Source organism: Bison bison, unplaced genomic scaffold (assembly GCF_000754665.1).
Source record: "Bison bison bison isolate TAMUID 2011002044 unplaced genomic scaffold, Bison_UMD1.0 scf7180017864230, whole genome shotgun sequence".
In the NCBI taxonomy this organism is placed as follows: domain Eukaryota; kingdom Metazoa; phylum Chordata; class Mammalia; order Artiodactyla; family Bovidae; genus Bison; species Bison bison.
In genome coordinates, this window is record NW_011494802.1 from 1,526,127 (window position 1) to 1,550,699 (window position 24,573).

Genomic DNA, 24,573 nt, shown 5'->3' on the forward strand with positions numbered 1-24,573 from the left:
TCAACGGACCCCCAAAGCTGCAGACTGAATAGTTAGGGCTACCTGGCGATCTGGACATGAACTTGAGCAAACTCTGGGAGATAGTAAAAGACAGGAAAGACTGGCGCACTGCAGTCTGTGGGGTTGCAGAGTCGGACACTACTTAGCAGTTTAACAGCAACAACCTGGCATTTTGGGCCCAAGGACTTCCAAGACTCAAAATTGTACTCAGTGTACAATTTTCTTGCTGCCTTGAGCTCTGTTGAATCTGCTGTGTGTTCTGTAGCTGCCTTTTGACTCCTTTCTGGACTTGAGTCTACTCCCTCCTTTAGCCATGAATATTAATAGCCAGTGGAAAGGAAGCATGTATCTCCAAGTCCCGAGAAACTGTAAAGCCTATGGGATTACGATTACCAAAGAGTGTAATGACGATAGGGTAGAGTGGATTAAGAGGGTGTTAGAGTCTAGAATAAAGGTGGCTGGAGCCGGCGTCCTGAAGGAGCAAGGAGAGGGGTTAGAGTGAATACTCAGGTTTTGGTAGAAGACGGGTGTGTAGTTTATCAATACAACTGGACTAGGCTAATATAAGGGTTCAATCCATTGTGCCAGGTTTTTCTAGTAGGGTAAACTCAGGAGCCAATGAACTGGAGCCAAGTGGGAGAGTCTGCCTCCCAGGGATAAAGGCTCTCCTTTCGCCAGTCGATCTGGCCCTGTTCTTTTCGTTGATTGGTCGGAAATCCCAATCCGTCGAGGAAGCGAAGCGTTGCGGCCAATTGACGTGGCGTTACTAGGCGTGTTGCGCCCCTGAGGCGGGAGCCAGGCCACAAACGAATTTTCTGATTGGCTCCGGTCCGCGGGTTGCTGGGGAGAGGCACGGAGAGGCGGGCGGGAGTCGCCAGGGCAGACGCTGATTGGCTGGGGTGAGAGCACCTCTCCTTCCGATGATTCGGCTCTTCTCCGCTCAGTCTTAGCGAAGCGTCTGCAGCCGTCGTTTGAGTCGTCGCCGCCGCTACCCCCCTCGCGGATCAGGCGCTAGCGTCGCCCGCCCGCTCGTCCACCGCCCTAGTGCCGCTGAGAGGAAACGAGAGGGAGGCCTGCGGGTTTGTCGCCGCCACTCGCCCCCCCTCCGGGAGAGCCGAGTCCCGGCCCAGTCGGTCGCCTGCCACCCCTCAGAGCCGTTACCCGCGGTCCGCCACAGCCGCCGGCTGGGAGAAGCGCGCGCCATGGCCTCCGGAGCTGAGTGAGTGTGTGCGCGCGCCCGTCCGCCCCTTGTGGGTGCGCGCACCGGGAGACCCACCGCGCTGGGTAGGCCCAGCCGGGCCTGGCTGTGGGCGCGTCTTGGAGGTGGAGACAGGGAACGAGGGAGAGGGAAGAAGAGGAAGGGGGCGAATGAGGAGCCGCGGACCCCACCGGGCCCAGCTGCGCACCCGCGCGCCCCCTAGGCGGGGCTTGCGTTGGGCCTGGGTCGGGGCCTGGGCCAGATCGTGCTGTGTCATGCAGGCCCGGGCCGGCCTGATTGGCTCCTTTGGAAGGGCCGTCCCGACCTAGTGAGTTCTGCGGGCTTACACTGACGGCGCAGAGCCCCGGGGCCTTGCGGCGCCCACCTGCGATCTGATCTGCCACCCGCTTTGGGCCTTTGGTCCCAGGAGAGCGCAGGCCCCGCGGCGGGCCCAACGCCCTAACTGGGCCCGGTGGGCGTGGACTTTGAGCCACGTGAAGGCCTTAGCCCGGAGACCGAGGCGGAGGCCGGAGCTGGGAAAGGCCTGGGAGCTCAGGGAAGCTCACGAAAGCCCTTTTAGAGCTGGGTTGGCGTGGCCAGTAGTTGAAGACCTGAGTGGTGAGAGGCTGTTGAGGAGAGGGCGGGCCCAGCCGTTCGGTTCTGGCCGCCTTCATATTAATAATACTTGAGGCCTGTTATTCATATGAGAAGGCTTTCGTCAGTTTTCCTTGATGTTGTGAAATGGGATTCTTTAGGTTCTTGATAAAATTCAAATCTCAGGTCGTTTTTTGTCGGCCTTTCTAGATTTCAGCCTTTGTGGTGTGAAGGTTAGAGTTCCCTTAAACTCACACATTCCTTTCCCTAAGCAGCAGTGTTGAGAAATCCTGGGCCCTCTGCTCAGGAAAGCATCAGATAAAACCTGACCACCTCTGCCCATTTTAGAATCAAGGGCTTTAGATACTAGGAGTATAAGGGGAGACACTGCCATCCTGTGGAAACCCTTCTATGCAAATCACTTTACTGACTTGAGAGTTTAGGTGGGGGGTTTTTTTTTTTTTTTGAGACGTGTTCCCTTTTTTCAAGTTTCTGAATTGAGATGAAGTATTACTCAGGTGCCTATTTAAACGAACTACTTAATAATTAAAGTAGTCTCTTAGTCTTTAGTTGCCAAGACTGAAAGTAAAAATCCAGAATTCTTGAAACCTGTCATCATAAGAGTTTCTGATCTCTATGTCATTTTGATGACTCTTAACCTGAACTCTGTCCAAGTCTCCTGTGGCCCGTTGGGGTTCTGAAAAGGGCCTGAATCATGCCGAAGACCAGGAGGATGTCCCCCAAAACAGTTCTTCAGGACTGTTGGCCGGGGATCAAACTGAATTCCATCATGTAGAGGTTACTTCCTTTGATCTCAGTAGATAGATGTGGAATTAAAGGTCTTTTAAGAGCATCCCACTCTTCTCCAGTGCCAGGGTCAGGAATGTAGGCCGAATGGAGATTTTCCTAGAATGCAGCTTTGGGGTTAAAATACAAAGTGATGGCTAGAGGCTCCTGATACTTTATTTTTGTCTAGCCCTAGTCCTATACATCAGACAGGAAGATGGGCAGCCCTTGAAGGATATTTTGATGCATAGGAGAGAGGGAGAATTGATGGATTTAAATTGCCCTCTCATATTGACCATGGTTGCTTTCCAGGATGTTTATCAGCATTGGAAGAGTATGCCTCTGCAGCATTGTGATCACCACCTTTGGGTTAAAAAGTTAGTCACTCAGTTGTGTCCGACTGTTTGTGACCCCATGGATTGTAGCCCACCAGGCTCCTCTGTCCGTAGAATTCTCCAGGCAAGAATACTGGATTGGGTTGCCATTTCCTTCTCCAGGGGATTTTTGGGTTGGGGGAGGCAAATTTAAGCTAAGAAAACTCCACTCTTGGAAATTAAAGGGAATGAATAAAGATCCAGGCTATGTGAGAGGGTCAGCAGAAAACTTACAACATTTTTAGATGAGTGGGATTTGTGTAATATTACTTTTGAATGTATTAGGACCAAAAGATGTAAAAAAAATCCTGTTAACTTCCTAGCTGTTATTCTAGAATACAGACATCTTTTTTTCTTGCAAATTGTGAAGATATTTCCAGTAGGAATACTATTTTGTCTTTTGTTGGCTGATAATTCCCAGATCCTAGAACAGTGCCTGGTGTATTTATGGAATTCTCCAGGCAAGAATACTGGAGTGGGTAGCCAGTCCCTTCTCCAGGGGATCTTCCCAACCCAGGGATCAAACCCAGGTCTCCCACATTGCAGGTAGGTTCTTTACCATCTGAGCCACCAGGGAAAAACATAATATATGCGTGCATGCTAAATTGTTTCAATCATGTCCAACTCTGTGCAACCCTATGGACCATAGCCTGCCAAACTCCTCTGTCCATGGAATTCTTCAGGCAAGAATACTGAAGAGTACGTGGCCATGTCCTCCTCCAGGGGATCTTCCTGACCCGGAGATCAAACCCGAGTCTCCTGCATCAGCAGACAGATTCTGACCCCTAGTGCCAGGAAGCTCACACACACACAGACACACCCCTTGTTAATTTGTTGAGTGAAGAAATAATCCATGGGAAATGTTTCTTTTTATTTATTCCCTGGTGTTTTCCATTGTCTGGCCTCCTTATTTGGGTTAATGCCCATGTTTTCCTGAGCCTTACTAAGAGAAGGTAAGACCTTCTCTTTAAAGGGAGAGCCCGCAGAGAAATTGGTGTTGGGAAGTGGTTTAGGTAGTTTATTTAGATAGTTTATTTAGGTAGTTTAAACTGAGTTCAGACTCAGGCAACCTTGATTTAGACAAGAGGATTTGGATTTGTCCCATGTCTCAGCATTTCTTGGTTTTAACTTTGAACCAACTCCATGGAGTTGTGTGTCTTTGCAGAGATAACCTTGAAACTCCATTTGAGCTTGAGCTTCTCTCTGGTGAAGATTCCAGATCTGATAGTGTTTTGTGTTCGCTTTTTTCAAATATAATGGTCTTTATGCTTTGCATTCCTGTGGTGTACAGAATGCTCTGGCGTTCAGCAGGTTTAGCCAGTAGGAAGGGTAATTCTAATGATTCTTCTTCATAGTTTCCAGGCTTACTTTGTGGGGCTTGGGGCCTCTCCAAGCCCCATGGGAGGTTGTCTTAATTACTGTAGGAAGGTCAGCAAAGAAAGAGCTTGCGCTGTGTTCTGCAATGCTAATCATACTAAACGTCAGATACCATATGTCAGACATTCATATATCACTTAAGACAGTCCATTTTGCATTCAACATCTCACTATCTTAAGATAGTAATCCTCTGTGATGAGTGCTACTGTAGTCCCCATTTTATATCAGCCTCCAGAGAGGTCAAATCACTTGCCCAAGATCACAGCTAAGTGGCAGGGTTGGAATTCAGACCCAACAGGTCTGACTGCAGAGCCCCTTCTCTTAATCACTATTCTGTACTGTCTAAGACTATTTCCATTTCTCTAATTACTGCTCAGCCTCCACTTTTATTTTGTTTTCTTAGTTTCCTGACCCTAGGCAAGATCACCTGGGGTCTTACAGCTGGGATACCAGTACTCGGAATACCAAGAGTTGCTGAAACAGGAATTGTAATATGTACTTGATAAGCATTCTTGATCTTGGCTTACTTTCTCTTTATTTGAGCTCTGTGTGGGGACAACTTCATCAATGTACTATTTCTTTCCCAAGTATGAGTTTTAGAGACTGGTGGGAACGTTACTGGAATTTGTTTTGGAACTGACTTCTTTTTCTCTTTCTAGTTCAAAAGGCGATGATTTATCAACAGCCATTCTTAAACAGAAAAACCGTCCCAATCGGTTAATTGTTGATGAAGCCATCAATGAGGACAACAGTGTGGTATCCTTGTCCCAGGTAAGTTGGGTCCACAGTCCAATCTTTGCTTATTGCACTTAACCTGAGGGCTTTTCCCAGGTTTCTTTTCTCATTTTTCTTGCAGTGACCACAGATAGAATGGGGTTTACTGGGAATCCCAACCTCCAGGGCTGCTGCTTATCCCCTGGCCCAGTGACCCAAAGGCCTTAACCTTCTTTCCTCAGCCCAAGATGGATGAACTGCAGTTGTTCCGAGGTGACACAGTGTTGCTGAAAGGAAAGAAGAGGCGGGAAGCTGTGTGCATTGTGCTTTCTGATGACACATGTTCTGATGAGAAGATTCGAATGAATAGAGTTGTTCGGAATAACCTTCGTGTACACCTGGGGGATGTTATCAGGTGTGTGTGGAGTTCTTGGCCCCTCAGGGATGGGAGGCCAGAGACTGCCTGCTTTACAGGCAGTACCCCCATAAAGGCCTTGGCAACTGCAGATACTGGGAGCTTGCAGGCCATGGGAAGACTTAGGTTTCTAGGTTGTCTTTAGGTTTTGGGTCTGCCTCTGGGACTTCAAAATCTGCCTATTCATGACCCTTGGGACAGGTTGGCATTTCTTGACTTTCTTGGTACCTTTATTTTTTTCTACCAAGGGTCACACCATAGACCTTGGTTTAGGATGCCATTTGAGGGCTGTATCTGCCAAATAAGCTTATAGCCTTGCATTGATGGCTTTTGTCGGGGCTAGAATGAGATGGGAGTATGGGCATGGAAGGTGGACTCCTAGCAGGTTTGTATAAAGATCCAAGCTAATCGAGGTGAGAGGCATAGTTTGAGCCAGGCCTTGGATAGTTCCAGTCTGAGTGATTAGACTTTAGGCAAGAGGTTTCTCCATCTTGAAGTCATCACTGGCCACTGCTACCCAACCACCTTGTCACCTGGCCAGGAACATCTCAGGTTTCTGATTCTTTTGGGGGGATTCTAGGTTTTATGGAGCCGCCTTCCTGAAAGTGCTTAGTCACTTTCTCAAGGTGCTCTGACCATCTGACCAAGATGATTTTTTCACTTGTATTTCTCTGACCCTGACACTTGTCAGACTAAGGCCCCCTTTTGTAATGTTGGGTTACCAGTAGTAACCAGAATGGGTCATCCTTGGATATGTCTCATTGAAGACCTTCCCTCTTGTGTCTTCGTGGGGATTCCAGATGTGTGGGTCTTTCTTTTGCCTCATTGATTGGGAGTGGGCAATCCCAGCAGCTTCTTCTAGAGGCTCCCCCTTTTATCACTCTACCCTGCGTATGACCTGTTCTGCTTGGCTGTTGCTTTGCCTTCACTCCCACCCTACCCTCTTGCCTCTCTTCACCTAAAGCCATCCCTGCCTTTTCTCTTTGGCTCACCATCAGCTCTCTGTGCCAGGCCCTTTTGGATACCCAGAGCCTGGGGCTGCAGTGTGGTTGGTAATGTGGAGTCTGCTTGTCATTCTCAGTATCCAGCCATGCCCTGATGTGAAGTACGGCAAACGCATCCATGTACTACCCATCGATGACACAGTGGAAGGCATCACTGGCAATCTCTTTGAGGTTTACCTTAAGCCATACTTCCTGGAAGCTTATCGACCCATCCGGAAAGGTGAGAAATAATTCTAAGGACTGAACTCAAGGGCTATTGTTGTAGGGATACCCAAAAGTAAACCTTGGTCCATCTTTGTCTATTCTCATACATGTATGCATACATACACATTCCGCACATGTGTACTCTCTCCTTCCCTGCTTCCTTGCACTTCCGCTTTTTCCCATTCCCACTGCTTGTTCTAGTACAGTAAGCTATCTTCTCTTGTATCTCTGAAGGAAGAGGTGGGCAATTTGGGGTGTATCACAGTCCACAGTGTATTTAATACTTAGCACAGTTCTGCTGGTGGTAGTGGTTGTGCAAGCTTGGGTTATCTATACCTCAGAAGTCAAAAATCTTATGGGCTTCTTCCTGGCACATCAGGTTTTATTCACTGTCTTTTGAGGGGCAGAGAGACTTTTCACAACTTCGTTTTCTCTTTTTGCCTGATGCTTAATGATGCTGGATGGGAAGGAGAAAGGACAGTATCTAGTGAACTTGGCATTCTAGATCCCAGGTTCTGATGGGGAATTCTTAGCTTGGTCTGGTGATAGATAACCTCTGACTGCTCTTGTGCTGATTGCTCTCACAGGAGACATTTTCCTTGTCCGGGGTGGGATGCGTGCTGTAGAGTTCAAAGTAGTGGAGACAGATCCCAGTCCTTATTGCATTGTTGCGCCAGACACAGTGATCCACTGTGAAGGGGAGCCAATCAAACGAGAGGTGAGTTCTCTTCCTGATCCCGGTATCCCACTTTGTGAGTGCTCAGCAGGGCAGTAGTGTGGTAGTTCCAAAGAATCCTCAGGCTTGATGGTTAAGCTACTTCCCAGAGGTGGAAAGCATGGCTATTCATTTCTGGACCTAGGTACTTTTTAGAAGTATCTGATATCAATAATCTTTAAAATCTAGATTGAGCCTAATGAGTCAAGTGGTTGAAATGATTTTTGAAGAAGTGATGCTAATGATGACATCCAGACCCCTGCCCATTTCCCACACTTTCTAGCTTCAGGTCTTAGGGGAACCCACTGCAATAAGACTAAGGACAATGTAATGAGGAAAGGCTATGCTAGAAATCTTTGCCATGGAATAAATAAACATATAAAGTAAAAGCAAAGATTGGAAATTCCCTGGCAGTCCAGTCGTTAGGACTCTGCACTCTTACTGCTTAGGGTGCAGGTTTGATCCCTTTTGGGGAACTAAGATCCCACAAGCTGCACAGCATGGCCATATAAATAAAGAAATTCTTGCCCTGGGGTTTTTTGAATTGTTCTTTGAGGCATGATCCCCTTAGAGGAGAATCTTCTCATACAGCAGATTCTCTATACCACCTTTAGAGAAACTCACCTTTTGCTGATCGCAGCATTCTTACCTTCTTTTCTTTTTCTCTTCCATCTTCAGGATGAGGAAGAGTCCTTGAATGAAGTGGGCTACGATGACATTGGTGGCTGCAGGAAACAATTAGCTCAGATAAAGGAGATGGTGGAGTTGCCCTTGAGACATCCTGCCCTCTTTAAGGCCATTGGTGTGAAGGTGAGTATTTTGGGCTCTGTTAGCCCAGAATACTTGTGGTGATTAACAACAACTCACTGTCTATCTGTGTTTTCATATCTGTGTTTCATATCTGTTTTCAGATATGTTTTCATATCTGTGTTTCATCATTGCCTTGGATTCGAGAGGAAGTACTATATTCAGGTTTATAAAACACTCTAAATTCGTTAAAGCTACTAATGGTCTAGAACAGAGTAGGCCATTTAAGTTCTCTGTTGAATTTTTTTTTCTTAATTACAGCCTTCAAAATGTAAAGACCATTCTTATCTAATGGGCCCTATAAATGGATCTAATGAACCCAATAAATACATAAATAGTCTGTTTTAAATATTTATTATTTAAAGTCTCACCATAGTTGCCAGCTTGTCTAGAATGTGTGTGTGTGAAGTCGCTCAGTCATGTCCAACTCTTTGCGACCCCGTGAACTGTAGCCTGCCAGGCTCCTCTGTCCATGGGATTCTCTAGGCAAGAGTACTGGAATGGGTTGCCATTTCCTTTTCCAGGGGATCTTCCCAACCCAGGGATCGAACCCTGGTCTCCTGCATTGCAGGCAGACGCTTTATCCTCTGAGCCACCAGGGAAGCCAAGTGTTGCCCAATAGCAGTAAAGGAAATTTGCAGTGTTAAGGATCCTGAGTCCAGAATATTTGAGAACTGCTGGTCTGAAATGTAACATCTCAATTGTTCCTGTATCATAGGACACCCTGAAGATGAAGTTTCTATCTATCCCTTTCCCTAATATACGTTGTGTAAATAAATTTATCTTTTCTGGGGGTACTTTTCCATATCCTTCCAGTGGATGAAGCCAGAGAAAAGACAACTTCAAAGAGGAAAACTTGTGGCTGTTGGTAGGGGAAGGCATTCCCACATGATAATAAATCCTGGAGGGTTGTGATTATAGCAGTGAGTGAGCCTCTGGCCAACAGTCTTCAATGGCTGAGCTAGTCCTTGGCTCTTACCTGTCTAAAGTCATGCCCTTGGCCTAATGCCCTCTTACTTTTCCTAGATCCAAGATCTTCAGACTCACTCACAGTAAGAGTTTCTTAGTGTGGTTTCTCTGCTCTCTGTCTCCTATTTTTTCATAAGTATTGTCAGCTTTCTGGCATTATTATCTCTGCTGCAAAGAGGAGTGAGTATGGTCTGAAGTAAAGTGTCTTCCTAGCAACTGCTATTTGAGGGCTCATTCCGAGTTGAGCTCTAATTCTCATCCTGTTTAAATAGAGTCCTTCTTAGGCCATTTTAGGGTACCTGGGGTTTGGAGAAGATGAGAGTCTGAACCTAATCAACCCTCTACTGGTCCTCAGCCTCCTCGGGGAATCCTGCTCTATGGACCTCCTGGGACTGGGAAGACCTTGATTGCTCGAGCTGTGGCAAATGAGACTGGCGCCTTCTTCTTTTTGATCAATGGTAGGAGACTTGGTTCACTTTGTGTTTGGTTGGACTCCACTCTGAGCTAAGCATGACCCAGTCTCATGAGCAGGAAAAATCATGGACATGCTTATTTGTATACATAGCCTCATGTATACTTCAGTGTTTGTATTCTAAAGTCCATTGCAGACAGATAAACAGCAACAGGAGGGTATGCTATTCTGGTGTCCCTTGATTTATCCTACCTTGAGAAAGAGTGTTAACAGGCTGAAGACATTAAAGAGGAGTGCTTACTTATTTGAGAGGGTTTGGGGAAAGACTGGCTGAGATCAACTATCTCGTTGAGAATGATATTTCACTGGTAGAGGTCCAACCGGTGCTCCTTCTGCTCTGGTCAGAGGTCCCACAGCATCTGCTGTCACCATCTTCATGCCTTTCAGCTCAACTGAGATAAGTGTATTGAGCCCCTTGACTTCCTTTTATCCTGGCTTGGTGGCTACCCTGGGATAATTGTTGGTAGGGGCTGTGAGAAAGTAGGCAGATGTTACCACATTCTCACCCAGGACCTGTCTCTGAGCTAGACAGACAAGATATCTGAATACTTTTTGAGATTGAGGAAGGATGTATTTTTGTCACTTCATGCATTCTACTTGCTTTCAGGTCCTGAGATCATGAGCAAGTTGGCCGGTGAGTCTGAGAGCAACCTTCGTAAAGCCTTTGAAGAGGCTGAGAAGAATGCTCCTGCTATTATTTTCATTGATGAATTGGATGCCATTGCTCCCAAAAGAGAGAAAGTAGGAACTTAACCAAGGGGATAGTAGGGTTTTAAAAGGTCCTGACTTCACTTCTGACCGGACATTTTGTCCTGACAGACCCATGGGGAGGTGGAGCGGCGTATTGTATCACAGTTGTTGACCCTCATGGATGGCCTAAAGCAGAGAGCACATGTCATTGTTATGGCAGCAACCAACAGACCCAACAGCATTGACCCAGCCCTACGGCGATTTGGTAAGGACCCCAAATAACTCTTTTTGCTGTCTTTGCTCACGTGGAGATTATGTCTCCAGTGGGCTTAATCCTGTTGATCCCATATCTGTCCTTCATCTAAGTCACCTAATCCTGAGGATTTCTTTTTTTTTTTTTTGAGGATTTCATGAAGCCCTTTGCAGTTAGGTAAAGAGTAAGGTCCTTTCTTTCCCTTATTCCTTGTCATGTCCAGGGTAACCACCCATCCTGGTTTGCCTGAGACTGAGGGATTTCCCAAGATATGGGGCTTTCAGTGCTAACACCAGACATTTCCTGGTCACAGTGTAATGGTTGGACGCCTTAGGCCTGGGCCCTTCTTCCCTATGCACCAGAAATGATCCCTGTCTATGCATCATATCACAGGTCGCTTTGACAGAGAGGTGGATATTGGAATCCCTGACGCTACAGGACGCTTGGAAATTCTTCAGATCCACACCAAGAACATGAAGCTGGCAGATGATGTGGACCTTGAACAGGTGGCATGTTGATGAGGGCTGGCCAAAAGTTCAGATGTCTTGTTTCCATACAGTTGAAGGGAACTGACTAGGGACAGAAGCTTCAGATGGGAGGCGATTGATTTTAATTCCTGGGCAGGGAAAGGGAAGTGATCTGAGATTGAATCCAGGAAACTAGGGTTGGCATTTTTCTTGGTTTACAGTGAATTAGGGTGAACCAGAATATTGGGGGCAGCTTTATTTCTAGGCCCCAAGTGCAGGCTTGAATACTTAAAGTCCAGCTAATGAAAGGGCTGCTGGTATGTGTTTAGGGAAATGGAGGACCCAGAGATAGGAGTCAGAGGAAGAGGGCAGGGTTCTGTTATCTAAGGCAGAATAGAGACATCTAAGCTAGGTCTCATTCTCAGAGACAGGAGAGTAAGTAGATCTTCTCTCTGCAGGTAGCCAATGAGACTCATGGGCATGTGGGAGCTGACTTAGCAGCCCTGTGCTCTGAGGCTGCTCTGCAAGCCATCCGTAAGAAGATGGACCTCATTGACCTAGAAGACGAGACCATTGATGCTGAGGTCATGAACTCCCTGGCAGTTACTATGGATGACTTCCGAGTAAGGGCCGCTCTCCCTTTCAGGTACATGCACATGCACTTTGATCTCTTTCCTGGCAATTCTCATCCCCAATTTTTCTTCCCTTTTTAGTGGGCCCTGAGCCAGAGCAACCCATCAGCACTGCGGGAAACTGTGGTAGAGGTGCCACAAGTGACCTGGGAGGACATTGGGGGCTTGGAGGATGTCAAACGTGAGCTTCAGGAGCTGGTCCAGGTAGGATGCTTGGTCCAGGGTGGGTCACTGTCTCAGCACATTGTCATTGAGCTGGTGGTATTGGGGTGTTGGCATATTGATTGCAGAAATTATGAGCATGATTCAGGAACCTGCTGTTCTGAGGTTGGAAGCACCAAGAAGCCTGTCGCCTTACACCATGAGATGGTGTGGGAGGATGCTTCTGTTAGGTTGAGTTTCTCTCAAACTGGGGGAGATATCCCCAAATCGTCTTTCTTTTTCCTCCTAGTATCCTGTGGAGCACCCAGACAAATTCCTCAAGTTTGGCATGACACCCTCCAAGGGAGTACTGTTCTATGGACCTCCTGGCTGTGGGAAAACCTTGCTGGCCAAAGCCATTGCTAATGAGTGCCAGGCCAACTTCATCTCCATCAAGGGTCCTGAGCTGCTCACCATGTGGTTTGGGGAGTCTGAGGCCAACGTGAGGGAAATCTTCGACAAGGTGAGCTACAAGTGCCTGGGCTATCAATTCACTTGCTTGAGAACAAGTTAGGGGTAGAGGCTGTTCTTTGGGAGATTAAGACCATCCCATTCTGGCAGCTCAGTTAGGGCAGTGAAGGTCACTTTATTTTCCATTTTTTCTCAGGTCTGAGAGACCCAGTTGTGCTAATGCTCAAGTCCATCTGTCCCTCTCACAGGCACGCCAAGCTGCCCCCTGTGTACTGTTCTTTGATGAGCTGGATTCGATTGCCAAGGCCCGTGGTGGCAACATTGGAGATGGTGGTGGGGCTGCCGACCGAGTCATCAACCAGATCCTGACAGAAATGGATGGCATGTCCACAAAGAAAAATGTATTTATCATTGGCGCTACCAACCGACCTGACATCATTGATCCTGCCATCCTGCGACCTGGCCGCCTTGATCAGCTCATCTATATCCCGCTTCCCGATGAGAAGTCCCGTGTTGCCATTCTCAAGGCCAACCTGCGCAAGTCCCCAGTTGCCAAGGCAGGTGCAAGGTCTTAGGTCACAGGGTCATGAATCTGCAGGCTGTGCGGAATGCTCCTTGGTTCCTGGACAAGGTTCCATTGGGGATTCCTGGGGTTATGGTTGAAAAGGAAGGATGGAAAATTTGAGGGTATTAAGATGATCTAGAATAAGGAATAAAACTGGTGGCAGAGATGGAACAAAGTGGAATTGGAAGTGCTTTGGTGGCTCAAAGATCAGTGTATCTCAGGGGAAAAGAGGCTAAAAGCTAAGGTAGCTCTGTTGCTTCTTTTAGGATGTGGATTTAGAGTTCCTGGCTAAAATGACTAATGGCTTCTCTGGAGCTGACTTGACCGAGATTTGCCAACGTGCTTGCAAGTTGGCCATTCGTGAATCGATCGAGAGTGAAATTAGGCGAGAACGGGAGCGGCAAACCAACCCGTCAGCAATGGTGAGTCTGCATCCTTAACCCAGATGTGCCCATCGTAGGGAGCCAGGGGACAGTCTCCACAGTGCCCTAGAGTGTAAGGTTTTGGAAAGTTCATCTATCAGATGTTTAGCATGCCATGGAAGAGAAAATGCTAAGTAGATAACCATGTCAATCAGGAATTACAAAAGCTGAGAAGAAATGAGCATAGAAACAAATAGAGCAGGGCTGAGAAGCTAGGATCTATGGACCTATTCCTGGTGTTTCATGGACCCCCTAATTCAGGGGGTTAGGCTGCCACAGGGATGAGATGGTGCAACAATGTAAGAGTAAGAAGACTGAAAGCTGAGCCATCAGGATACCTAAATGGTGTGAAAACCAAAGGAGGAGCAAAGACAACATCTGGTAGAGAAGAGTGTCACGGTTAACAGGGAGAGTCAATGCAAATCACAAAAGTGTAAGAAAAGTGTAAGTGTAATTCAAATGGAGAATTTGATATGTATGTGTTATAAGCTCAATAAAGATGGGGACTCTTGTTCTCTCACTTGTTTCCTTCTGTATCAGGGCACAGTGTTGGAAACTGACTTAATGAGCAAATAAGTAATTGGCTTTCTTTACCATTGGTGATGTTTCTTTCCCTCTTATAAAAGCTTATAAACTACAGTGATCCAAAGTCACAGCAGTTGAGTGGCTTCTTAGTAGAAGAGATAGGGTGTGAGCCTGGGCTATAAAGAGAATAGAGGTTGGGTAGAAGAAGTAAGTCACCCAAGTAGATTGGTTGAGGAATAGAACTGCAGGAATTGGGAGAACCTGGATACATTAAAGAGGTTGTGTGTTACTGGAAGTGAGGCCTGTGGGTAAGGTATAATTCCGTTGTGATAAGCACTGAGAGCCATTGACATTTTCTTTTTGAAAATAAAGGCTTATGGGGTATAATTTACATTTTGTAAAATTCACTATTTTTAGTATACTGTTTCCATGCTTTTTAACAAGTATGTTTTAAGTTCTGTAACTGCTACCACAGTTGAGATGGACAAATTTCTGTCATCCCAAAAAGTTCCCTTATGCCACCTTTTCCCCTTTCTTTGGCTGCAACGTGCAGATTCTTAGTTTCCCGATCAGAGATCAAACCCATGCCCCCTGCACTGGATGCTCAGAGTGTCAACTCCTGGACTGCCAGGGAAATCCCTCTCATGTCACTTTAATCAGCTTTTTATTCCCATCATAAGCTCTTGGTAGTGAAATCTGTCCCTACAGTTTTACCATTTCCAGAATACATTGGCAGGTTTTTAAGCAAGGCAGTGACTCAGTTTTAGGAATATTGGCCTGGCAGCATATTCAAGTTGGATAGCAGAGGCCCAATCTGCTGCTGCAATAATGGGGTCAGGAAGGCTAAGGAAGGAATCCAGGCAGAGCCTTAACCAGCCCTGGTGGTCTGTGTTTACCCATCCTACAGGAAGTAGAAGAGGATGATCCAGTGCCTGAGATCCGCCGAGATCACTTTGAGGAAGCTATGCGCTTTGCCCGCCGTTCTGTCAGTGATAATGACATCCGGAAGTATGAAATGTTTGCTCAGACCCTTCAGCAGAGTCGAGGCTTTGGCAGCTTCAGGTAACTAGGTTTCAGTGGGCTATTTTTAAGTCATCTTGGGGAACTATACAACCAAGGTAGTGGGGGCCCTAAGGATGCTAGAAGGGGTAATTGTGAAAATCATACACAAGCCCTATCCTAACCCTCTTTTTTGCCTCTGCTCTTAATACAGATTCCCTTCAGGAAACCAGGGTGGAGCTGGCCCCAGTCAGGGCAGTGGCGGTGGCACAGGTGGCAGTGTGTACACAGAAGATAATGATGATGACCTGTATGGCTAAGTGGTGGTGGCCAGCAAGCAGTGAGCTGGCCTGGCTGGACCTTGTTCCCTGAGGGTGGGGGCGCTCGCCCAGGAGGGACCAGGCGTGCGCCCACAGCCTGCTCCATTCCTCAGTCTGAACAGTTCAGCTACAGTCAGACTCTGGACAGGGGGTTACTGTTGCAAAAAAAAAAAATTTAATACAAAAGCGATAAAATAAAAGCGATTTTCATTTGGGAGGCAGAGTGAATTACCAACAAGGAATTGGGCCTGGGGCCTATACCATTTCTGCTGTAGTTTAGAGCAGTGCAGGAGGAACCTCTGTGGGTGTGAACAAAGGCATTATCACCAGTCCCCACAGCAAAGCATCTGCACTTCACTCAATGCTGCCCAAGCCCTCCCTTTCCCCTACCCAACCTGGGCAGGAGGGTGAAGGGCTACAGTTGCTGGGTGTTTATATAGAGAGTAGGTTGATTTTTATTTTACATGCTTTTGAGTTAATGTTGGAAAACTAATCACAAGCAGTTTCTAAACCAAAAACGACATATTGTAAAAGGACAATAAACGTTGGGTCAAAATGGAGCCTGAGTCCTGGCCCCTGTGCCTGCTTCTTTCCTGGGAAGGGCCTTGGGCTGCTCCTCACTGCCAAGGCACTATTCCAAATGTGAAATACTAGAAGTGAGGTTGCACCCTCTTCCCCTCCTGATTAACATTGGTGTACTGCTACCTTGCCCAGTGTCTGCGGTTTCACTGGATAGGACTGCAGTGGAGGGCAGGGTGCAGCCTGATGGAACTTCAGAAGTGGTGAATGTGGCATCCTCTACCTATATTTGATGGGGATGGTGAGACTAGGCCTGTAGAGTCCCCTTTTCCTGACCAAGGCTGGGTTGGGGTATAGTCTCTGGAGATGGATGTTCTCTTGATGCATCTAGAAATTTTCATATATTCATGTTCTGGTTGAGGATCACTTATAATTATGTCCACCTTTATGTAATTTGTATTATAAAAACATAGCTTTTTTTCTAATATAAAATTCTAGTTTTGGATGTGTTTCTTTCTAAACTAAACATCCTCCCCTGCTCCTAGTTTTTCAGATGATTGCTTGCATAGTTTTGTCTAGGTATAGTGTGTCTTCTTTGTTCAACATGTACCAGCGTAATCACTTAGTATTTCTGGGATCGGTATCATGATGCCTTACTGAAGAGGAGTATGATGCAGAGAAAATAACCTGCTGAATCAAGCTAGTCATTCTAGTATTTACACCAGCCTCCAGTTTGACGTTTATAGGTAGGTAATCTGCAAGGACTCAAGATAGTTACGTAGACTGATTAAATTGGGGCATCTTGAACTCATGTGCTATGAAATAGATATTCTTACACTTTTGTGATTTGCATTGACTCTCCCTGTTAACCGTAACACTTTTCTCTACCAGATGGTGTCTTCGCTCCTCCTTTGGTTTTCACACCATTTAGGTATCCTGATGGCTCAGCTTTCAGTCTTCTTACTCTTACATTGTTGCACCATCTCATCCCTGTGGCAGCCTAACCTCAGTGAGACCAAAGGCAGGGTCTTTTGGAGAAAAGACATTTGATACCTCTGCATCAAGCTGTGGGAAGAGCGCGGATGGCAAGATCCCACAAAATACGTGAAGGGTACTAATAATACGTTACAGAAATTTATGTTAGAATGATTGTTTTGTACTCACTTATAACACAAAGTATACCTATAGGGAAGGTGGTTGGAACTCTATAGACTCTTTAGGAAAAAACAAGAGCAGACTTGTGAGAGGCCTGGTTTTGCTTCTGACATGTGTGCTCATAGCAGTGTAGCATCAAACAGGCACTTAGCTCTTCTGGGGTCTCAAGATTTCTTTATCAAGTCTGATAAAATGACTGATGGTGCTTCGTAAACTGTAGAAGGCAGTGTGAGGGATGGTTTATTGTCAACATGCACCTGCAGAATTCTGTATAAACCAGTAGGTGAACTGTAAAGCAAGTCCCTCTTTTTCCCCACAAGTTTCTCAGGAAGAAATTGGAATGAGTCTTATAGCAGATCAAGTTCTATGATTAGAAGAAGGGTTTCTAATCAAGAATATGGCATCAAATTAGATCATAGAGGACCAACAGTTTACCACAGAGGCAAAAGCAAAGATGGAACTTCTCTGCGACCCCATGGACAGCAGCCCACCAGGCTCCCCCGTCCCTGGGATTCTCCAGGCAAGAACACTGGCGTGGGTTGCCATTTCCTTCTCCAACGCGTGGAAGTGAAGCTACTCAGTTGTGTCCGACTCTAAGTGACCCCATGGACTGCAGCCTACCAGGTTCCTCTATCCATGGGATTTTCCAAGCAAGAGTACTGGAGTGGGGTGCCATTGCCTTCTCCACTCAGTTCCATGACCAGGGATCAAACCTGGGCTCCCACAGTGAAAGCACTGAGGCCTATCCACGGGACCACCAGGGATTTCCTGATAAATCACTTAAAAAAAAAAAACTTGGGGAATTTCCTGGTGGCCCAGTGGTTAGGATTTGGTGCGTTTACTGCTCTGGGCCTGGGTTTGATCCCTGATTGAGGAACTAAGATCTGCAACATGCCCCACCCCCCCCCCCAAAAAAAATTGCAAGATAGTCATCTTTTTTTTTGAGGATAAAGGAGGAATCAAGGATGGCAGGCGTCTGGCTTTGTATTGGGGTGGACGTACACCCTTCAATAGGAACGCACGCATTGAAAGAAAAGATTAAAGGGAAAAAGAGTAGGTTTTAGACAAGTTGAATATGCAGCAATACCAGTAAGTGGTTAGATATGCAGACCTGAAGCCTAGAGATGGTTTAAAAATGACCCGTGTTTTGAAATACAGCACCTAATGGGATGGGGTGAAGAAATTTTTTTAATGCTGTTGATAAAATTGGACATCTTTTTGCAGGGCTGGGGGAATCAGATTCCCTCCATTCCCTACTCAAAAGTTACATTAATAATCTAAATGTACATCTGTGGAAATTCCTTGGTGGTCCAGTGATTAGGATTGCACCCTTTCCCCTGAGGAGGGCACAGGTTTGATCTCTAGTTGGGGAACTAAAATTGCACATGCAAGGCACAGCCATAAGTAAACAAGTAAACAAGTATATGTCCATGAAAGTGCTAGAATAAAGTGTTTTAGAAGCCATAAAGAAAAATGGTAGATTTAAACTCTGGCATGGTAAAAATCACCTTAAAATTAGAAAACAAGCTACATAAATTGGGAGAAAATATTTGCAGTAAATGTAACAGGTTGAATGAATATCTGTGATAGGCAGGATAATGCCATTCTGGACCCGGCGTGCCCCCCACCCCCAATGTCCACATCCTAATCCTTGGCACCTATGAATGTTATGCTATATGGCCAAAGAAAGTTGCAAATGGCATTAAGGTTGCTAAGCAACTGACTCTAAGATGGGAAGAGTATCTTGGATTGTCAGGATGGGCCCAATTTAATTAAAAGTATCCTTAAAAGTGGGAGAGGGAAGAAAAAGTGACATAATAGGAAAAGTTAACTTTCTTTTGCTAGCTTTGAAGGTGGAGGAGGAGGGCCAATAGCTGAGGAATGAGGGCAGCCTCTAGAAGCTGGGAAAGACAAGGAATGAACCCTGCCCAGTGCCCACAAAGAAATATGGCCCTACCAACCTCTTGATTTTAGCCCTGTGAGACATATATCAGACTTAACGAACTTTGTGTTGTGGTAATTTGTTATGGCAGCAGTAGAAAAGTAATAACAGTATTACAAACTGCAATCAAAAAATGGGTATACGATATGATAGAAAAGGGATAAACTTTTGTGACCTTGGGATGCATGAGCTAAACCTGAGAAAGAGAGCAGAGGGCTGACAAGAACTGGCTAGAAAGATAGATTTGTGGATCAAGTAAAGAAGGCGATCATGCCTAGGACCAATAACAGCTGCCTAGCCTCAGATCAGTTGTGCTCCTGTGTATATTTTTTTTCTGTTGACTTCCTGCAGAGTTTTTCTCAAGGGCAACACTGGGCTGTGCTTTCCTGGCCTTAACAGTCTCACCCTGTAGAGGACTCCAGGTTGATCATATGTGAATAGCTAGAAAAGAAAGTTAAGCCTATAGAATCCCAAGCTCTCTACATGTGGGACCCTGATCCTGAGGATGTAACAGCTGCAGCAGCATAGGGAATTGACATTCCCAGTACCCAAGACTCCAAAAAAAGACGTGAGTGGGACTTTTCTAGTTCAGCTAGTTTATTAGCATTTCCTTTGTCTCCCCGCCTCCCAACTGGTTGGGCTTCATTTCTTGGGATACTTATATTGGGTGCCAGTACTACCAGGCTTTCCTCTGCTGATGGATTTGGTGGGCATGGATCCATGGGTACCCAGAAACTTGGCTAATATCCTTTGGAGACTGCTGGTAAGGGGAGCGGGAGGTGAGGAGGAAAGATGCTTCCATGCCCAAAGGCAGGGCTTACAGTGCCTAGGAGACAGAATGTCAGGAGTTCCCAGCCTTGCCCCTCTCTGACCTTGGGAACTTAAATACTTGGAGTGAGGCTGGGGGTAGAAAGCAGTGTGTGGAGAGCACTGGTTGCTCTGCTGAGATCCTCGTGAAAGTCTACTGACAAGGTTCTCTGCTAATCTGGCCTGAGCTGGGTGGCTTTCCTCTGTAACTGTGAATGACCCCAAACTTGCATCTGCTTCTCCATAGTCTCCTCCTTTGGGTTTCCTGGGGCTGGCTCTCTTTTTGGCTGAAGATAGGGCTGAAGCTTTGTCTTGTCTCCTGCCTGAGGCTAGAACCACAGGGTTTGAGGGCTCTTCCTGGCCCAGGCAGTTCTCACCAGCCTCCATGTGAACACATGACTCTTGGGGTGAGATCTGGTACACTGTCTTTGCTTGCTTTCTTTGCTCTTTCCGAGACCCTTGTTCTGCCCTGCCAGACTTTTGTGTCTGAGGTTGGAAAGAGAAGTGGGAGTGATAACAGTAGGGGACCTGGACAGGCTGAGTCACTGTGCTCTGAGCTTTAGGGGGATGACAGCTTGAAGAGTGCGGCCACAGACTTGGGGGATGAGTCTGCTGTGGTGGGCAAGAAGAGAGTTTCCGGGTGGCTTGAGTTGTGGAGCTCAGGATAAGGGAGCTGCTGAATGACTGACTTGGAGATCTGGAAGCAGGGCTCTGCTGTAGTTTCTCCAGCCTGAGTTCCAGCTCCTTACTCCAGTGCCAGGGCCGGATCCCAGAGTAGGTGGGTACCTTTGGGATAGCCTCACCCTGGGAGGATGGAGTCTCTGTGTTAGCCCCTGTTAACAGCCCTCCCTTGGGTAGGCCAGGTTGGTTGGACTCAATCTTCAGAGCTTGAGCTTGGGCAGGAGGCCAGGGTATTGGCTGTAGGTGATCCACTGCTGGAGGGTTGGGGTCCTGGAGGATCCCTCTGAGATGTTGCATATTCCTTCTCACAAACTCAAGGTCAATGTGTGGATCTGGTAGAAGAGCAGAGAACCTGGGAGTTGCGGCTGGGAGTTCAGTGGTCCTGCAGTTCTCTGTATGTTTCACTGTTTCCTCCTCAGGCTTATAGTCAGGTTTGTCTCCAATAGGCTCACTCGTGTGACACTTGGACACAGAGTTTGGGAGTGGGCTGGGGCTCCACACTGGGGACGCAGGAACCCAACAGATTTCTTTCTGCTCCACATCCCCCCAAATAGGCTTAGAGTCAGGCTGGACTCCCAAGGAGTTGGCTTCATGTGGGTCTTGGGGTAAGCTGCAGTCCGGGAGCTCTGAGGTCCGGGAGTCCTTTCTCCCTCCTAGGTCCGCACATCTAGCTTCAGATTCAAATGGGACTCCCATAGGGCTAGCTCTGAGGGAATCCAGTACAAGAACTGGGGGTGTGCTGAAGGCCAGAGATGGGGATTCAGAAGCCCAGGAATTCCTGGAGTGATCAGTGTCCTTCCATGCAGTTTCTGACCCAGTGAGGCCTCCCACAGGACTGATTCTGTGGTGTTCTAGAACAGGAGCAAGAGATAGGCTGTGGCCAGGGGCTGGGGACTCTGAAGTCCAGAGGTTCTCTCTCTGCCTTATGGCCCCCCTCAAAGTGTTGGAGTCAGACAAGACTGCCTGGACACCTGTGCCTATGGACTCCAGAGAAGCTGAGGGGAAGCTGGGAGGTGAAACTGGGTCTGCAGAGACACAGAGATTTTCTTTACTCTCCATGCCCTTCCTTGGAGTCTCAGATTCTGAAGGAACACAAGTAGATCTGGTTCCATGGAGTCCTGGGTCAAGGTCAAAGGTTGGAGGCTCCGAGGCCCAAGATTTTGTTGAATTTTCTCTGTATCTCCACTGGGGCTCATATCCAGATGACTCTCCCAAGAGTCTGCCTCCCAGGAGTTCTGGCAGGGGATGTGGGGAAGGGCAGAGGGCTGACACTGGAGACCCAGAGGCCATAGGGTTAGCTCTGTGTCCCAAGGATCCCCAGAAATCCTTGGTTGCAGAAGGTCCTCCTTCAGGGCTGATTTCCTGGGCTTCTGACAGAGGGTCTAGAGGCTGGCAGGGGGCTGGCATTGGGGGCTGAAAGGCTTGAGTACTCTCTTTATGTCCTGTGGTTCCCCATTGAGTCTTATCTGCAGGTGGAACTCCCAGGGTGTTAGTTCCTTGAGGCTCTATCAAGGGGGCTACGGATTGGCAAGGGACCAAGATGGCAGGCTCAGGGATCTGAGGCTTCTCTCTTTGCCTCATGGTTTCCCAGAGGGCCTCAGATCCAGAAGGGCCTCCAAGAGGGCTGACTCCCTGGCATTCTGGCAGAGAAGCTTGGGTTAGGCTGGTAGCTGGCATTGCTGGCTCAGGGATTTTGGGGTCCTCCTTTTGCCCCATGGTCTGCCATGGGGCCTCAGACCTAGTTAGGGCTCCCAGGAGACTAGAGGGATTCTCTGCTAGGGAGGCAGAGAGTGAGTCTGGAAAGTGTTGTTGGAGACTAGGATCACATGGCACCTTCCACCAGACCTCAGATGAATAGAAGAGCTTGGAGGGTCTGGTTCTTTGAAAGTTAGGCTGTTGGTGCAGAGCTTGATCCCCGGAGACCCAAGGGATCTCTCTCTGCCGCGTAAGCCACTGTGTATTTGCCTCAGTGCCAGATAGGACTGTCTTACGGTCCATGGGAAAGGGGTTAAGATGAAGGGGAAGTGATGGGACAGGAGGGGAAGATGGAGAGGGAAGTTGTTGAGGATCAGAGGCCATCCTTTCCAGATCCTCTGTAGTATGGGCTTCCTGGGTGGGAAGTGGGGTTGGGAAGCCATACCAGGGAAGCAGCAATACTGGGGATCTAGGCAGGAAGGCAAGCTTGTTAAAGAAGACAGAAGGACTAACAGATAGCTTCAAGGGAGAAAGGCCACCTGAGCTCAGGAAGATGGCCTCCAAGGACTCACTGTGCAGAGAGGGCAGACCCCAGAAGAACTGGCTTTTTCTCTCCTGTGGGCGGCTCCCTGATGTTGTCGTGTGCCTCACAGGCAGGTTGGTCAAGATCTGAAAGGTGGGAAAGGATCGGGGAGGGTTTGGGGCCTGTGTGAGTCCTTGCTCTAGTGTCCCTGGGGCCTTATGGAGGCCTTCAGAATTACAAGATGGCTGAGATGGGGCTGTAGTGACTTGGTCTCCAATAGGAGCTTCTTTAGGAAGAGAACATGTCTTCAGTGGATCCAGAAATGCCTCCTCTTCCTCCTCTGACTTCTGCTTCCACAGGTGATCAAGGAAAGCCACACGGTACAGAAGTGGTAGGCCCTGGGGAGGGGAGAAAGATACAGTCAGGTGTGAAGGCTTTCCAGAGACACAGAGTGTGTATCATGAAGGCCTCAGTCTCTGGTCTACACCCAGAGTGGACAGTCACTCACTGGGGCCCACGTCTGGGGACAACAGTCCCTTACCCATCTGGTGTTAATGGCCATTACCCAGCCACATTTGAAGACCAGCATTTCCTTACATAACTCAACATCTAGGGTCAGTGAGCACGGCTTCAAATATTGTGTTAATGGTAAAACTCACCCGGCCTCACACTTAAGGCTTATGTGGTCACTTCTTTGGGCCCACATTGATGTCTATGACTCCTCCCCTGAACTCATGTGGTGAATCGTTTAACCCAGCTGCACTGCTGTGTCATTCACCTTGCCTCGCATCTTGTCCCCAGAGTACCAGGGCTGAAGCTGCTGCCATGTCCCAAGCTGCCACCACCTCTGGATCTGCCAAACCATGAACAAAAACAGTGTTATCAGATTCCCTGGACTCTGGAGGCAGCTGCTGCCACAGTGTCTGCAGGCTAGGGCATAGGTCAGCTGGTTCCAGAGAAGCCCCACGACCCCCTCAGACCCACGCAGGTCCTCTGGCAGCCATTCCATTTTCCTCAGCCTAGTGGCAGTTTACCCTCCTGAGGTCATCACTGCATCACAGAACAAAGAACTCCCATCCCCCACATACCTAACAACAGTCTGTCTGAATTTAGGGCCAAAACATTGCCCCCACTAGACAACTCAAACTTCATTCAGTGAAACCTGAGTGATCCCCTTTTGTCTTGATTCCTAAGATCAGAATTACCTTCAGGCATTGTGGATGAGGACATGGATTCTAGCATCAAGCTGCCTTATTTAAATCCTAGCTCTGCCACTTCTTACCTGTGAAGTCTCAAAAGACTCAGTGCCTAAATTCTCTCACCTGTAAAATGGGGATAATATTATTACTTAGCACATAGAGTTGTTTTGAAGATTAAATGAAGAAAACATATGCTTAGAGTAGTACATAGTATATGCTGTGTTAAAATTTTCTTTTGTTGCCATAAATGATCAATAACCAATCTAAAGTAAGATTAGAATAGAGAACAGTTTTATTTGAGTCAAGCTAAAGACTGTAACCTGGGAGACAGCCTCTCATAGCTCTGAGGAACTGCTCCCAAGAAGCCTGGTTTCCAGCACAGCTTTATATCTTGTCAGAATAAAAGACATCAAACATAACAGGGGTACATTTCTTCCATGTTTCAAAAAAGACAGATTACTTGGTACACAGCAAGTCAGTATGGCCTTGGTACCTGGGAAGGGAGCCTTATCGTCAAAGGAGTACTGGCATTGGCCTCCCACGAAGGGAGGCGTTTATCTCTAACTTCAAAACAGATATTCTTTACTTCTGGACAATGCACCCTTTTCTTCAATGGTTAAATCAGATGTACAATGTATGTTTGATAGACTACAAGACAGGCTTGTAGCTAGTATAAAGTTCAAGTCAAATCATTTATAAGCCAGAATGACTTCCCCACACCTCAATATGTGAAAATGTCTTCCATCACTTTTATTTTTAAAAATTTGTATTTATTTTTGGCTGTCTGCAGGCTTTCTCTAGTTGCGGTGAGTGGGCTTCTCATTGCTGTGGCTTCTTGTTGAGGAGCACAGGCTCTAGGGTGCACAGGTGTCAGTAGTTGTGGCACACGGGCTTAGTTGCCCTGCAGCATGTGGAATTTTCCCAGACCAGGGATCAAA

General features: G+C 47.2%; 2 protein-coding genes across 2 annotated transcripts; one reads left to right on the forward strand and one right to left on the reverse strand.

Annotated features, from left to right (window-relative positions):
* Positions 1–901: 901 nt before the first annotated feature.
* Positions 902–15,680, forward strand: VCP (valosin containing protein). Its single transcript, XM_010846115.1, has 17 exons — positions 902–1,219; positions 4,989–5,100; positions 5,286–5,458; positions 6,540–6,682; positions 7,254–7,384; positions 8,060–8,191; positions 9,513–9,615; positions 10,237–10,370; positions 10,449–10,584; positions 10,966–11,078; positions 11,498–11,662; positions 11,753–11,875; positions 12,123–12,335; positions 12,532–12,840; positions 13,115–13,270; positions 14,703–14,857; positions 15,009–15,680. Exons 1-17 carry the CDS (start codon positions 1,203–1,205, stop codon positions 15,112–15,114), a joined length of 2,421 nt encoding a protein of 806 aa, XP_010844417.1. The 5' UTR covers positions 902–1,202; the 3' UTR covers positions 15,115–15,680.
* A 2,026-nt stretch (positions 15,681–17,706) lies between these two features.
* On the reverse strand, positions 17,707–24,345 carry LOC104993031 (chromosome unknown open reading frame, human C9orf131). The gene is made up of 2 exons (XM_010846116.1): positions 23,215–24,345; positions 17,707–22,834 (listed from the first exon to the last, which is right to left on the reverse strand). The coding sequence occupies exons 1-2, from the start codon at positions 23,443–23,445 to the stop codon at positions 19,373–19,375; spliced, it is 3,693 nt and encodes a 1,230-aa protein (XP_010844418.1). The 5' UTR covers positions 23,446–24,345; the 3' UTR covers positions 17,707–19,372.
* Positions 24,346–24,573: the final 228 nt, after the last annotated feature.

Coding starts and splice junctions, on each gene's coding strand:
- VCP (XM_010846115.1), top strand. Junction 8,192..9,512: donor TTAAGGCCATTGGTGTGAAG/GTGAGTATTTTG, acceptor ACTGGTCCTCAG/CCTCCTCGGGGAATCCTGCT. Junction 11,663..11,752: donor TTACTATGGATGACTTCCGA/GTAAGGGCCGCT, acceptor TTCCCTTTTTAG/TGGGCCCTGAGCCAGAGCAA.
- LOC104993031 (XM_010846116.1), bottom strand. CDS start 23,445: ATGGAATGGCTGCCAGAGGACCTGCGTGGGTCTGAGGGGGTCGTGGGG. Junction 22,835..23,214: donor GGGACAAGATGCGAGGCAAG/GTGAATGACACA, acceptor TCCCCTCCCCAG/GGCCTACCACTTCTGTACCG.